Source organism: Genypterus blacodes, unplaced genomic scaffold, assembly GCF_046128005.1.
Source record: "Genypterus blacodes isolate CSIRO-AG114 ecotype Tasmania unplaced genomic scaffold, CSIRO-AGI_Gbla_v1 ptg000195l_1, whole genome shotgun sequence".
In the NCBI taxonomy this organism is placed as follows: Eukaryota; Metazoa; Chordata; class Actinopteri; order Ophidiiformes; family Ophidiidae; genus Genypterus; species Genypterus blacodes.
In genome coordinates, this window is record NW_027466995.1 from 290,212 (window position 1) to 302,288 (window position 12,077).

At 43.3% G+C, this 12,077-nt stretch overlaps 1 protein-coding gene across 1 annotated transcript; it reads right to left on the minus strand.

The window, feature by feature from the left end:
• Positions 1-768: 768 nt before the first annotated feature.
• ret (ret proto-oncogene receptor tyrosine kinase) lies at positions 769-8,843 on the minus strand. Its single transcript, XM_076169348.1, has 18 exons — positions 8,556-8,843; positions 8,224-8,462; positions 7,911-8,100; positions 7,626-7,825; positions 6,945-7,227; positions 6,724-6,852; positions 6,354-6,464; positions 6,134-6,247; positions 5,781-6,022; positions 5,542-5,689; positions 5,344-5,451; positions 4,905-5,119; positions 4,701-4,823; positions 4,547-4,617; positions 4,298-4,435; positions 4,022-4,121; positions 2,433-2,580; positions 769-1,633 (listed from the first exon to the last, which is right to left on the minus strand). Exons 1-18 carry the CDS (start codon positions 8,776-8,778, stop codon positions 1,476-1,478), a joined length of 2,940 nt encoding a protein of 979 aa, XP_076025463.1. The 5' UTR covers positions 8,779-8,843; the 3' UTR covers positions 769-1,475.
• Between the last annotated feature and the right edge of the window lie 3,234 nt (positions 8,844-12,077).

Below are 12,077 nucleotides of genomic sequence, written 5' to 3' on the forward strand. Positions count from 1 at the left end.
ACCCAATGAGAGCCTCAGGAGCGCTTACGTCACCACACACGCGGCATTATTATTATTAGTATTAGCATTAGTATTAGCATTAGTAAAAGTATTAACGTTAGTATTCTTTTTTATTGTAACGTACCTATTGTTTTGTTGATAATTAGCCTCTTATGTTTGTCACTAGTAGGTGTTATCATAAAAGGTGTAACCGTTTATTTTCACCAAATTCTATGTTTTGTTCACTGTAAATTACTTTTATATCTATTTATGTTTTTTGTGATTTGTTCAATAAAATTTTAGAACATCTTTGTAATTGTTATTGATTTTAGGGGGTAATTTCTAATGTGTTTATTTAATTTATAAAATAATCCTGCATAATGTCAGGCAAGCTTTTCAAATTATAAACTACTCACGGTGAAGCTGTACTCAAGTTAGTAGCTAACTACATTGAAGCTACTTTAGTGGGCTATATTAAATACTGTATGTTATGCTCTCAAAGCAAATAACCAGCAAAATGTCGTTCTGCTGTAGCAACAGTGTGTCAGAGAGTTCAGCATGAGTGTGTGACTTTTCAGAAACTTCTCCCACCAGGAAATACCAATGTACAGTAAATATACAAAAATAGTTAAAAAAGTTTGGGAATTTGAGTGTGTAACAAGCAAAAAAAGGGCATAGAAGTCAACTGAAACTAAATATGCTTTTATAAAAATAATAATTTATGTAAACCATCAAACAAATTACAATTGTACAAACAAATGTAGATTTATCAAAGATCAGATGATCACATAATGTCAACAAATAAACTGCCCATTTTAATGTTTATTATCAACTGGAACATAATCAAATAATGACAATGATAACACTCATTAGTTTACATAATCAGACTTTTTCCACAAAGATTGCCATTACAATGAATCCAAAAGTGAACTGGAGTTTGACACGGGACAGTAGCTCTCACTATAGCTGATATCTGTCACATACTAGAGAGAATGAACAAACTCTGACTCAACAAGTCTTTGGCAAAATAAAGTGTTTGTTCGGTATTTTGTATTTTTTTTGTCCACACAATCCCAGATGTCTACAACAGGTGATGGTAAAGACGTCCCCTTTAATTCCTGGGCCAGAGAACAAGATCTTCACAGTCGCACATTAACAATTGGAGGCTATTGTAGAAGCAGCACAGGCACTTAAAAGACATTGACACTGACATACAATCTGGTACAATAGTCATGCACTGATACAATTTGGCTAACATGACCTTGAGGTAATAATAATAATAATAATAACAAACATAGTGGAGAGCTGTATGAAGCCTGGTCTATGTGGATCCAGCCATTTTGCAGCAAAAAGACCCCAGTTGAAACGTTGAATACCCGTGTAACAGAAAGAAAAGGGAACCAACTTTAGCATCAGATTGTATCTGTACAGTCTTATAGAAATATACACATCTACCAATTACTCATCTTTTCTTTTCTACAGTGTTGTTTTTGTCTTTAGCTATCGAGCTTGTCCACAGCTTTTGCGGGTGAGGGCAAAGCCATCCAGTTTGCATAAACACTATCATTGGCATATCTTGTAAAGACCGGATTAGTGGCATCATGTCTGTTGAGCGGTACCGGGCTCTTCTCAGGCCAGTTCGGGTATGACATGCCTAAAAATGAGAACATATCATTTTTCTGCACTCAGTGAAAGATAAACAGCGTGCAGACAGTAAGGCTCTTAAATCAAACTCTCTAGCATGACACGTTCACATTGATGAAGCGATAAAGTAAGTAGTACATTGAATGGTGTTTGCTCGTGCCTCAGTGGTTGACTCGGTGTAACCACAGCCAAGTCAGCGCTCAAATCACAGGCAGCTTATTGCTCATTTCTATTGACTATCAATGGCTTATCAATACCCAAGAGTTGCGTTCAAAAGCCTTACTGTTTCTCTGTTCAACATTGTGGAATCATGAAAGATTAATAGATACACATTAGAAAGTCAGGAAATTTAAGACAGTATGGAATTCAAACCACAATGAGTGATTGATTCAGCGAGGACCTGTTTCAAATGTTACACACTGTTTCCTCCAGCGCCAAACTGATGTGAAATGGAGATGAGATGGAATGTAAAGCTACAGTATATACAAATAAGAAATGAAGATGAGCGTTGGCATATAAATTAGAATTAAGGGTATGTTTGATATTTACAAATGTAGCATGTGTTTGATTTTCAGCTATAATGTACATTAGAAGCAGGTCCAAATAAACAGAAAGTCAGGACACCAGATCTTTTTCACTGAGCCTCTCATTTACGATGAAATGGGAGATATGTCAGCAACATCAGCAAAGGCATGCCTAGATCACAGTCACACACACTTGACTACAGAAAGCCAATCACAACTTGCCAAAGAAAAGAGCGCTTTGTGTGTCCTGTTTCTAAAATCTAGTAAATGCATGGGAAATTCTACCATAGAGCTTGTTTTCAATCCATGTGGAGGGGAGGTTTCGAGGGAGAGGGGCGTTATTACAGTCCACTAGAGGCGTGTCCTCTTCAGAGAGGGCGTCGTCGTACAGCAGGCCGTCGGCCGGCGTGGACGCAGCCAGGTCCAGGTAATCCTGACAAGAGGAGATAAAGGTGTGATTAGGCTAATCACCAAGGAGACGAGCCACAGCAGATAAACAGACACACTGTGACACTACTGGTACTTAGGTGGAGTATTTATATATATGACACGGTATAAACACACACTGAGGAAACTAATTATTTACTTTTACTAATTAAGTACAGTTATTATCCAAAAACCTAACAAACATGAACATTAGCAGCTAAATGACTTACTTAGTGTATATAGTTTTACAAATGGGTGGATTTTTCTTGTATCAAAGTAATTTTTGAATGAGATCTTTTACTCAAGCACGACTTTAAGATGCTTTATCCAGCTGTACATGCACACAAGACATGCACACAGGAGGAAATGTGGCTACATCACTCTTATTTTACTCCTAACTAATGGCCTCATAAATGTTTGTAGATGAGTTTGACCACATAACTTCTGGGGACAGACGTCGGCAGCATCCAGACTGTGATCCATTTATCAATAACTTATCATATTTACAACTTCATGATGGATTACCCCTGTGATTTACTTGTGAGAATCATCATGAACCCAACCAGTCAATGCATCAGCTCTCCATTAAAACATTCACAGTCAATAACATCATCACAGTTCATTAATAACCTTGTCTAATCCACACAATGCACAACAACCTGCACGCCGCTGACCCTCATGTGTTGCCATAGATATAAACCAGCTACAAATAGGTGCTTGAAGTGCTTTGGCTTAAGCTGAGGAACCCTGGCTGAACCCTCTTCAGTTCGTCTGATTGCAGGCTTGCACAGACAGATGCCATTTAACTGCTATACGTTTCAATGCAGACGGCACCAGGCGAGCACTTTGAGATTTTACATTTCCATACAATGCTACTATTCCGCATCTAACTATACTTTGGCCTTAAAAAACCTCCAGACGTCTAAGTCATCCTGGAGCCGAGGTCCATCCAACAGGGTGCGATGTACTGTAATGTATGTATGTAATGTAATGTAATGCACTGTTTAAGAGCTGATAATGCATTTAAACCCATGAAATGATCGATATGATAAAACTTGAAAATCCCTTTATATATAGTTTAAACAATATCAGTTGCCTCTGCTGTCCGCCCGGCTCTTTTGATCAAACTGAAGCGCTGTCCGTATCTATTTCGGGGCGTCTGCATTCCCTCGTCCTTACAGGCTCTATATTTAGCCTCACTTCTACAACAAGAGCCGCCTGGTGCGCTGTGTGATTATACTGCCCAAGGCCACATTACAGGAGCCTGAAACACTAATTATGGCATCTGAGGAGCTTCAGGGAGACGTGACAGATCATACAGAGAAGCAAAGCGAGCGAGCAAAGTGACACGTGTAAGACAGCGTGCATGTGCGTATGTAAATCTAAACAGTTGCTGAAGTAGATTAATAATTAATAATCAGGTTTTATAATACAGAGCGTCACCATACCCGACTTTTCACCATCATCTTTTCCAGCTCTTTGCTGATGTCTGAGAAGGTGGGCCTCTTCTCTGCCTCTTGTTTCCAGCATCGGAGCATGAGGTTATACCTATGAACAAACATTTGCACCATTGGGTAAAACACTTTCCATGTAAATTCATTTTCCATACATTTTTCCACGGATGCAAGGCTGAATGTGCTGGTGGTGGGAGTGGGGGGGAGTTATTGCTCTCAGAGGGAATTGAGAAATGAGGCGATGCTGTAAAGTGACAGAGTGGAGCTCACATTTCCTCTGAGCAGTTCTCTGGCCTCTCCATCCTGTAGCCGGTCTTCAGGAGGTTGAAGAGGCGTTCAGGAGCAATGCCTGGATATGGATTTCCTCCCAGAGTCACAATCTCCCACAATAACACACCGAAGGACCAGCTGGAGGGACAGGGAAGAGCGAACAACAGGCTCAAAAATAAGAATAAGAAAATTTGAATAAACTGTGAATGGAATCTGTGTACATAATAGATGAAATCATGATGTTCTTACACGTCACTTTGTGTTGTGTAAATGTGATCAAATAACGACTCTATTGCCATCCATTTGACAGGAATACGACCCTGAAACACAGCAACAGATCAGATTAGTTCATTTGAATGTGTGAGAAAGCAGAAACTGCACCAAGAGGCGTCCATCTCTGTACCTTGCTCCTCTTCACATACGAGTCCTCTTCGTACACGTCTCTGGAAAGGCCAAAATCGGAGATCTTCATCTTTCGTCCTTCAGCGACGAGGACATTTCTCGCCGCAAGGTCTCTGTGGACGAGCTGGACAAACACAAAAGCAATCATCAAACTGATCGTCATTGTGAGCTTGAATCTCAGAGGTCATGATTGTGAGTCAAATACCTTCATCTCTGCCAGATACTGCATGCCTCTGGAAATCTGCCAGGCAAAGGAGATCAGGTCTCCCATGGTAAGGGCCCTATCGTCTGGGTTCTCCAGGTAGCTGGAGTTGCGGTTTGCGTCCCTGCCCATGTAGCTTGGGCCAACTTTCCGACTCTCACGCAGGAAGTTCCGCAGAGAGCCGTATTTGGCGTATTCCACAATCAGATACAAAGGACCTATTCAGAGAAATGCAGCAGTCAGAATCCATCACACACACACACACACACACCAAGACACAGACACACACACACACAGATACACAGACACAGACACAGACACAGACACACACACACACACACACACACACACACACACACACACACACACACACACACACACACACACACACACACACACACACACGTCCTGGGGGATGGCGGTGGGAGGAATGAGTACGTACCGTCCTGGCTGCACGCTCCATACATCTTTATGACGTGCGGATGGTTGACTTGCTTCAGTAAAGTGAATTCCGACAGCAGGTCTCTCAGCTCGCTGTGCGAGGCGTTTTCTGTCGGGAAAGAGGGAATTGAAATGATGAAACCATTCATCTCCTCCGACGTAGCGCCCATTAATTCTCAATTTGTCTGGCTCGTCTTACCTTTAAGCATTTTCACAGCCACTGTAGTGTAGCCGGCTTTTCCTTTCAGCCTGAATGCAGTCGCCTTGACAACTTTCCCAAACTCTCCTTCGCCTAAAGTTTTGCCAAGAACAAGGTTTTTCCGAGGAAATTCCCACTTAGGATCCTCCTGTTAAAAAATACAGTAACATGTCTGAATCCTGACTTTGCCCAACATAAAATTCTTCCCAACACTGAGCCTGATGAGAGAGACAGCTCACGGGTATCTTGAAGGTGTCGGTCTCGATGGAGTCCTGCGACCCGCGCCGCAAGTTGCCGGGAAAGCTGATTGGATACGCCTGCGCTGGCCGGCGGAATGTCATCTCGGCGGAGGCGATCGGGGGCTTGGGCGAGTTCTTGTGGTACCGATGGATGAAGTATGATGACAGGAGGATGGAGATGATGAAGGAGAGGAGCAGAGCCGTGGCGATGATGGTCTTGCACATGTCGTCACATATGACCTCTGGATGAGACGGAATAAAGGACGTCACTGCACTGTGCTGACATGATGTATGTGTGTTCAGATGTATTTCACATTGATTCAGAGGGATTTCTGTGATTTATGGTGACTCACCTTGAACGTCGTCCTTCTCACAGAAACATTTCTCAGAGTAGCAGTAGCAGGTTCCATAGCCAGCTTTGATTCCAAACATCAGGTCTCTCTCATGACCTCCGATTACAGTTTCCACTTCAGAGACAAATGAAACAAACCGAATAATAACATATGGATCAAAATGTCTTGGTAAACTTGCAGGAGCTCACGAGAGTCAGAATTCAAGGCACATGTGTCTTACTTGTGCAGTCTTGCGGGCAGATGGACGCATCGAGGCTTTCAGCCGCATCGCAAAATCCATCTGGACACGTGCGGAGGTCCGGGGAGCAGGTGGAGTAATTCTCAGATATCCCTGGAAAATAAACATGAGGGAAGGAAAATGATAAGGGTGGACACAACATGCAGGCAGATGCTTCCTGATGCAAAGAGGATGCTTGGCTTTACTAAACAGGATAAAGCTGCTGGTGATGTGATGTGATGTTTCCTTCAGACTTTCTAATTGTTTCACCACTGACAGACACTGAAAGCTTTAGCTCCGTTTGTATTGCCACTTTGGTAACAAAATCCAGTCTCAAATAAGTATAATAACGCATTAAAGTACACAGCTGCACCTTTCTCTGAGCCTTGTCTCCACTGGCATCTCCCTGTGGTCGTCCCCAGACCTCTGGTGGTCTCACACTTTCCTCTCTGTCTGCTCTCTGCACAGGACAGCAAGCGTTGCTGCTCCTGAATGGCTCTGCCTGCAATGTAAACACAAGGTGTTCACACATAACATCATACATGTTACCAGGTACCTGAGGGGGGAGGGGTGAAACTGTCTATGGCCTCTCACCTTCTCCATCGAGAACAATGAGGACCTGAGTACTGGCCTCCAGCTGCTTGTGCTCCTCCTGAGCTATAACAGTATACTGCAGGTCTTGGCACTCGGGCCTGCGCAGTGACTCGGTATCGTTCACGTACAGCAGCCCCCACATCTCTCTGGGATTCTGTGCCACGCTCACGGCAGAATAACAGGACTGGATGTCAGCGGACACGTTCTTATCCGCCGCCTCCAGACGGTACGTGACACCAAAGCCGTCAAACTGCAGGCAATTTTCCACACAGACTCGACCGACCTGAACAGTGATGAACATGAGATGATATGAGAAAAAAAAAACAGGAAAGACTGAACAATGAGTGCTGATACTGATGAATGAGAGTAACACTTTTATAAACGTGTTCTAGTGGCTGTGGAAGGCTGATTCCAGTTGGCAGTGGTTTTGTTTTGACAGCAGGGGGCAGTGTTCATTTAGGAGAATCAGCACTCAGGAGGGAGTTTAAAAGGATTCCGTGCAGTCAGACCCATAAATAAGTCACTCGGTTTCCACTTCTTTAACCGTAGACCTTTACTTATATTGCCATACAGAATTCAAACTGTAACTTAGTAACATTCTCCTCCCCTAATGAATCACAGATCTCTTCATGTGTGTTGACAGATTCTGAGTAAGAGCACAAGAAATGTCCCCAGCAGTACCTGTGCATAGACAGAAGCTCTGCGTGTGAGCGTGAACACAAAGGTGATGTTGGCGAAGCGTATGGGAACCGGTAAGATGGTGATGTTGTAATGCAGCACCACTGTCCCCTCTGAACCCGGGTAGGTGGTGTCGTTGACCAGGTAGTCCAACTGCAGGGTGCGATTCTCAGTCACAAACAGGTTCCTCTTTAGGACAAGCTCTGTAATGGAGAGGGAGTCGCAACATGAAGACACAAGCCTTACTTCTGTCCAAACCAAACATCAGTGTGTGGTTGGATGTCTCACGGTAGTCATGGATGGTCTCTCGAATGTTGCCCAAAGCCGTCTTCTTTTCCCTGAAGGTGTCCTTTACATCAAATGTTTCCTTGATCCAGGGGTCCGTGCTGAGTAACGTCCCCACATACCTGTTCTCGTCTACGGGATATATGGCCGTTAAGTCCCTGTCAAAGACGGACAAGGTGCCAAATAAGCCGTCCTGTGGAAAGAGAGAGAAGTGATCTGAGTGAGTCCTTGTGTCCAGAACATACAGAACGACCCAACATGCTGCACAATCTAATCTGAGAATATGGACGACACCAAGGAGAGATCAGAAGTTCACCTTGGTGCGATTGAAGCCGATGATGACGTCCACCGTGTCCGTTCCGTTCACATACGGCGCGTTATCGTCCTCATCGTTGACGAAGACGTCCATTGAGGTTTCCACTTTGGTTATGACCGTCTCTGTCCTAACTGTGCAGACCAGCAGGAGACTGTAGCGTTCACTCTCCTCACGGTCCAAAGGAGCCATCACGATCAGCTCGGTGGTGTTCTCATCCACAGCAAACGGAGCTGGGATGTCTGCAGCCGTGAGGAAGAGCATGGAATATGTATTATTATTTGGAGGATGATGATGATGATGATGAAGATGGACAATGTTGTTGGGCCTCTCACCTGATTCCACACTGTATGAGATGGTGTAGTTGGGGCAGACATTGATTCTGGTGAGACGCCGGAGTTGCCGAAAGGCCCCTGGGAACCTGTTCTCCATGATGTGAGGGTTGAAGGTGTCTTTGTGGGGAAAGCAAAGTTCCTTCATGTCCGTCTGAGCGCAGAGCGGCACCGAGGCGTTCACAAAGTCCAGAGTGATCCGAAGCGGGTTTCTGCTAAAGCACATGGCCTTTTTGGAGAAAGTTGGTAACACAATGACTTGCAGGAGCAACTTCTTCACAGACCAGTACGTTGGATCTGATGGACGGAAGGGGAAAGAAGAAACAGGAATTTTAATCTCAAGTTTTGAGGCATTTTCATTTTGTGACTCTACTTCTACTTCTTCTACTTCAAACAGAGAAAATGTTGTTTTTGAAGTTGATTTTTCAATGCAGGACTGTTAGTAGTTCTACTTAATTAAATTATTTGAGTGCTTCTTCCATAATTGATGACTGAGCTCTTTTTCCTCTGTGATTACATTACCATCCTGAATTAAAGTGAACACTGAGCTTTTCCTTGGAACCAAAGCACTATTGGTATGCAAAGAACATAAACTTCAAGAAATTGACTCTTATGCATGGAGTCGAACACTGGAACGGGAGCACACACACACATTACCATGACAATGCTTGTATTCAACTCACATGGCAAGGCGAAGTCGCTCTCCTCCAGGGTTTTATTCAAGGACAGAATTCCCGTGTTGACATCCATGTGGAACCACTGGTTGTAGGGTCGAAGTCTAAGAGGGCCCGACCAGCACAGATAGAAATGGGGGCGTTCCGAGTTGCTGTCCAGCATGGCGTGGACCTGGAGGACCTGGGTCCCTGCGGGCTGGCCCACATACACCGTCTCTATGTACTCCTTCTGGGGGAAATACAGCCCCGTGGATCCTGTTGATGGAAGATGGAGAAAGCAGATGTGCTGAGATGGATCGCAGGAGGGATTTGGATTTGGGTCTGTTCACATTAGGCCATCTGAGGACCGGAGAATGAGGCAGCCATTCCCGATGAGATCCTGTCTTAATATACAACACTTATCAGACATCTTTGGCTATTTCAGTGCGGCAACAATACTCTCGGACAATGCTGAACCCGCTGAATAAAAATTAACACATATGACTCCTGACAGGTTCATTTTTCCTCCCCTGATGTATCTCCCATCGCTCCTGTTACCGGAAATTGAACGGAGGGCTCAAATGACACTTATGCAGCTCTTTTAATGAATTTCTCACATGGTCAATAACATGTGGTTTCCGATTCTCCTTGTGTTCACCTTGAGAAGTTTAATTACAAAGGATAACATGATATGGAGGAGGAATGAATCATTACCTGCCTGGGGGAGTGTGTGTCTCTGTGTGTCTGTGTGTGGGGGTGTAAGTGGACTGGGATACGTGTTGGTGTGATGGTGGAAATCCATACGGAGCTATAGTAGGCTGTGTGTGTTACAGGAAAATGGAGATGCCAGTGTTCGTCCTGTAATTATATCCCTGTTATGTTCCTCTTTGACGACGGTAGGCGACCATTTAGGGAACGCACTAATGTCATTAGCAGACAGCAAAACTAGATTTTCTATTTCTGTTGCTGCAGTTGAGGCCTCGGCTCTGGTTTCAGACATTGATTTAATTTTGCGGGGCTTGGATGACAGGAGGCTGAACTGATGGATAAAATGTGGCCTTCCTCAAGGATGGAGATACACTCTGAGCGGCTGCAACGTGCTTTATTAAAAGGGTTCAGAGGCAAAAACAAACAGAGGGGAAGTTGCTTGGAAATCCTACCAGGATGACAGGAGCAAGTTTCAGGAATGCTCAGATTTGAGATTTTAGTATTGTGGGGATTTTATAAAGCTTACTTTTTGTTTTTGCTCCATCTTTTTTTACATTTCTTCTCATTTACATAGACATAGATGTGATAGATGCTGAGCCAAACTGTTTTGTCATTGGGTTCTCAGTATTGTATTGAATATTATTCTTTCTTTCTCTCTTTTTGAAACAAATACCACTTCTGAGAGAATTCTAAGGAAAAATCTAAGCTCCAGCAACAAATCACAGGAAATCCACATTGAACAGAAGAACACATGGGAGCTCATGGCACAAATTGGCCTACTTAAAAAAATCTATTTCTTACTTAAAAGGTGTAATTTGTCACAATAACCTAATTTCCATAGACTTCAGTGGTTTCGATTCTCTGCAGAAATTCCCAGAGTGATCTCTCACCACTACTACTACCGACCACTAGGGGATGCTTCAAGTACCACCTGTGGCACACATACCACAGTTTGAGAAACACTTCTATAAAGTATTTTTCTCAGCTGGAACCTAAATTCAGTGTCTGGAAAAGGAAAACACACAAGTAGCTCTCCCAGTATCAAAGCAGCAATATGTGATGGAGGAGATGTGTGGAGATGTGTCACAGAGGAAATGAAATGCAAACATTTAATTCATGCACTTGATGTAAACTAACTTCTAAACCTTTACTGGCCATTAGAGGGCGCCATAATCTCCTTACTCAATCAGCTGTGAAAGGGAATCTGCAGCCTACAACCACATGTCACTATCATAAGATGTTAAACCTAAACTAAAGTCAGTATAAATGTGAGATTTGGTATTTAACACAACATCTCTTGTTTCTTTGTTATATTCATTTTAGAATTTATTCGTCTTTATTCTACAGAATCCTCCATGTGACACAGTACACATGGCACAAATCACAGAACACAGATGACAGCAGCTCTACAAATAAAATGAGCGAGCCCAGCGTGTTAATCAGAGGGAGCTGAATGCGTTTGTGGATGCTGGTCTTGGCTTGCAGCCATAGTGGGTGGAGCTCATGCAACACAATTGGTTTATATCATTCAAAATTCAATTTCTTTCCAGGACTGAAGCCAACAGAAAGCAAGCAGTTTGTATCAAAACTAATTAATTGAATGGATCAAGAAGGCCTGTGAGCGAAAAGCATCTTTGCGCTGTGAAGCCATGATGAAGATTTTCCGTAGCATGACTCATTATCTTCCCAGAATGATGCACACGGATGACAACAATGCAGACAGTGACGGCTGTGATTTGACCTCTGCTGTCTGTCTGAGGGTAAAGAGTTAAAAGGAAGCAATCTGGATCTGATTCAGGGTTTTGTTGTGAAAAAGAAATGTTCATTATGAAATTTGATGCACAATAAGCTTTTCTTCCAGTCTTTTCCCATCATAACTCACAGTGTGCCAGCATTACTGCAGTCAGCAAACCTTTTACAGCCTTCAAACACCTATAAACCTATGCAGAGCTTTTACCCCTCCATATGCCTTTTGCTTTTGTTAATGAAAAAAGTATTTCAGAGGATTATTCAGCAATGTTTATAGAAGACATCAGAAGGTGTCAAGCACTTTAACCGCGGCAGGACAAAGAGGACAGAGGCTCATCGCTAAATCTGCAGTCATGCTCTCGGTGAGTCGCAGAGGATGTCTAGGACTCTTCAGGACCTGAGAGGGTGGGACGAC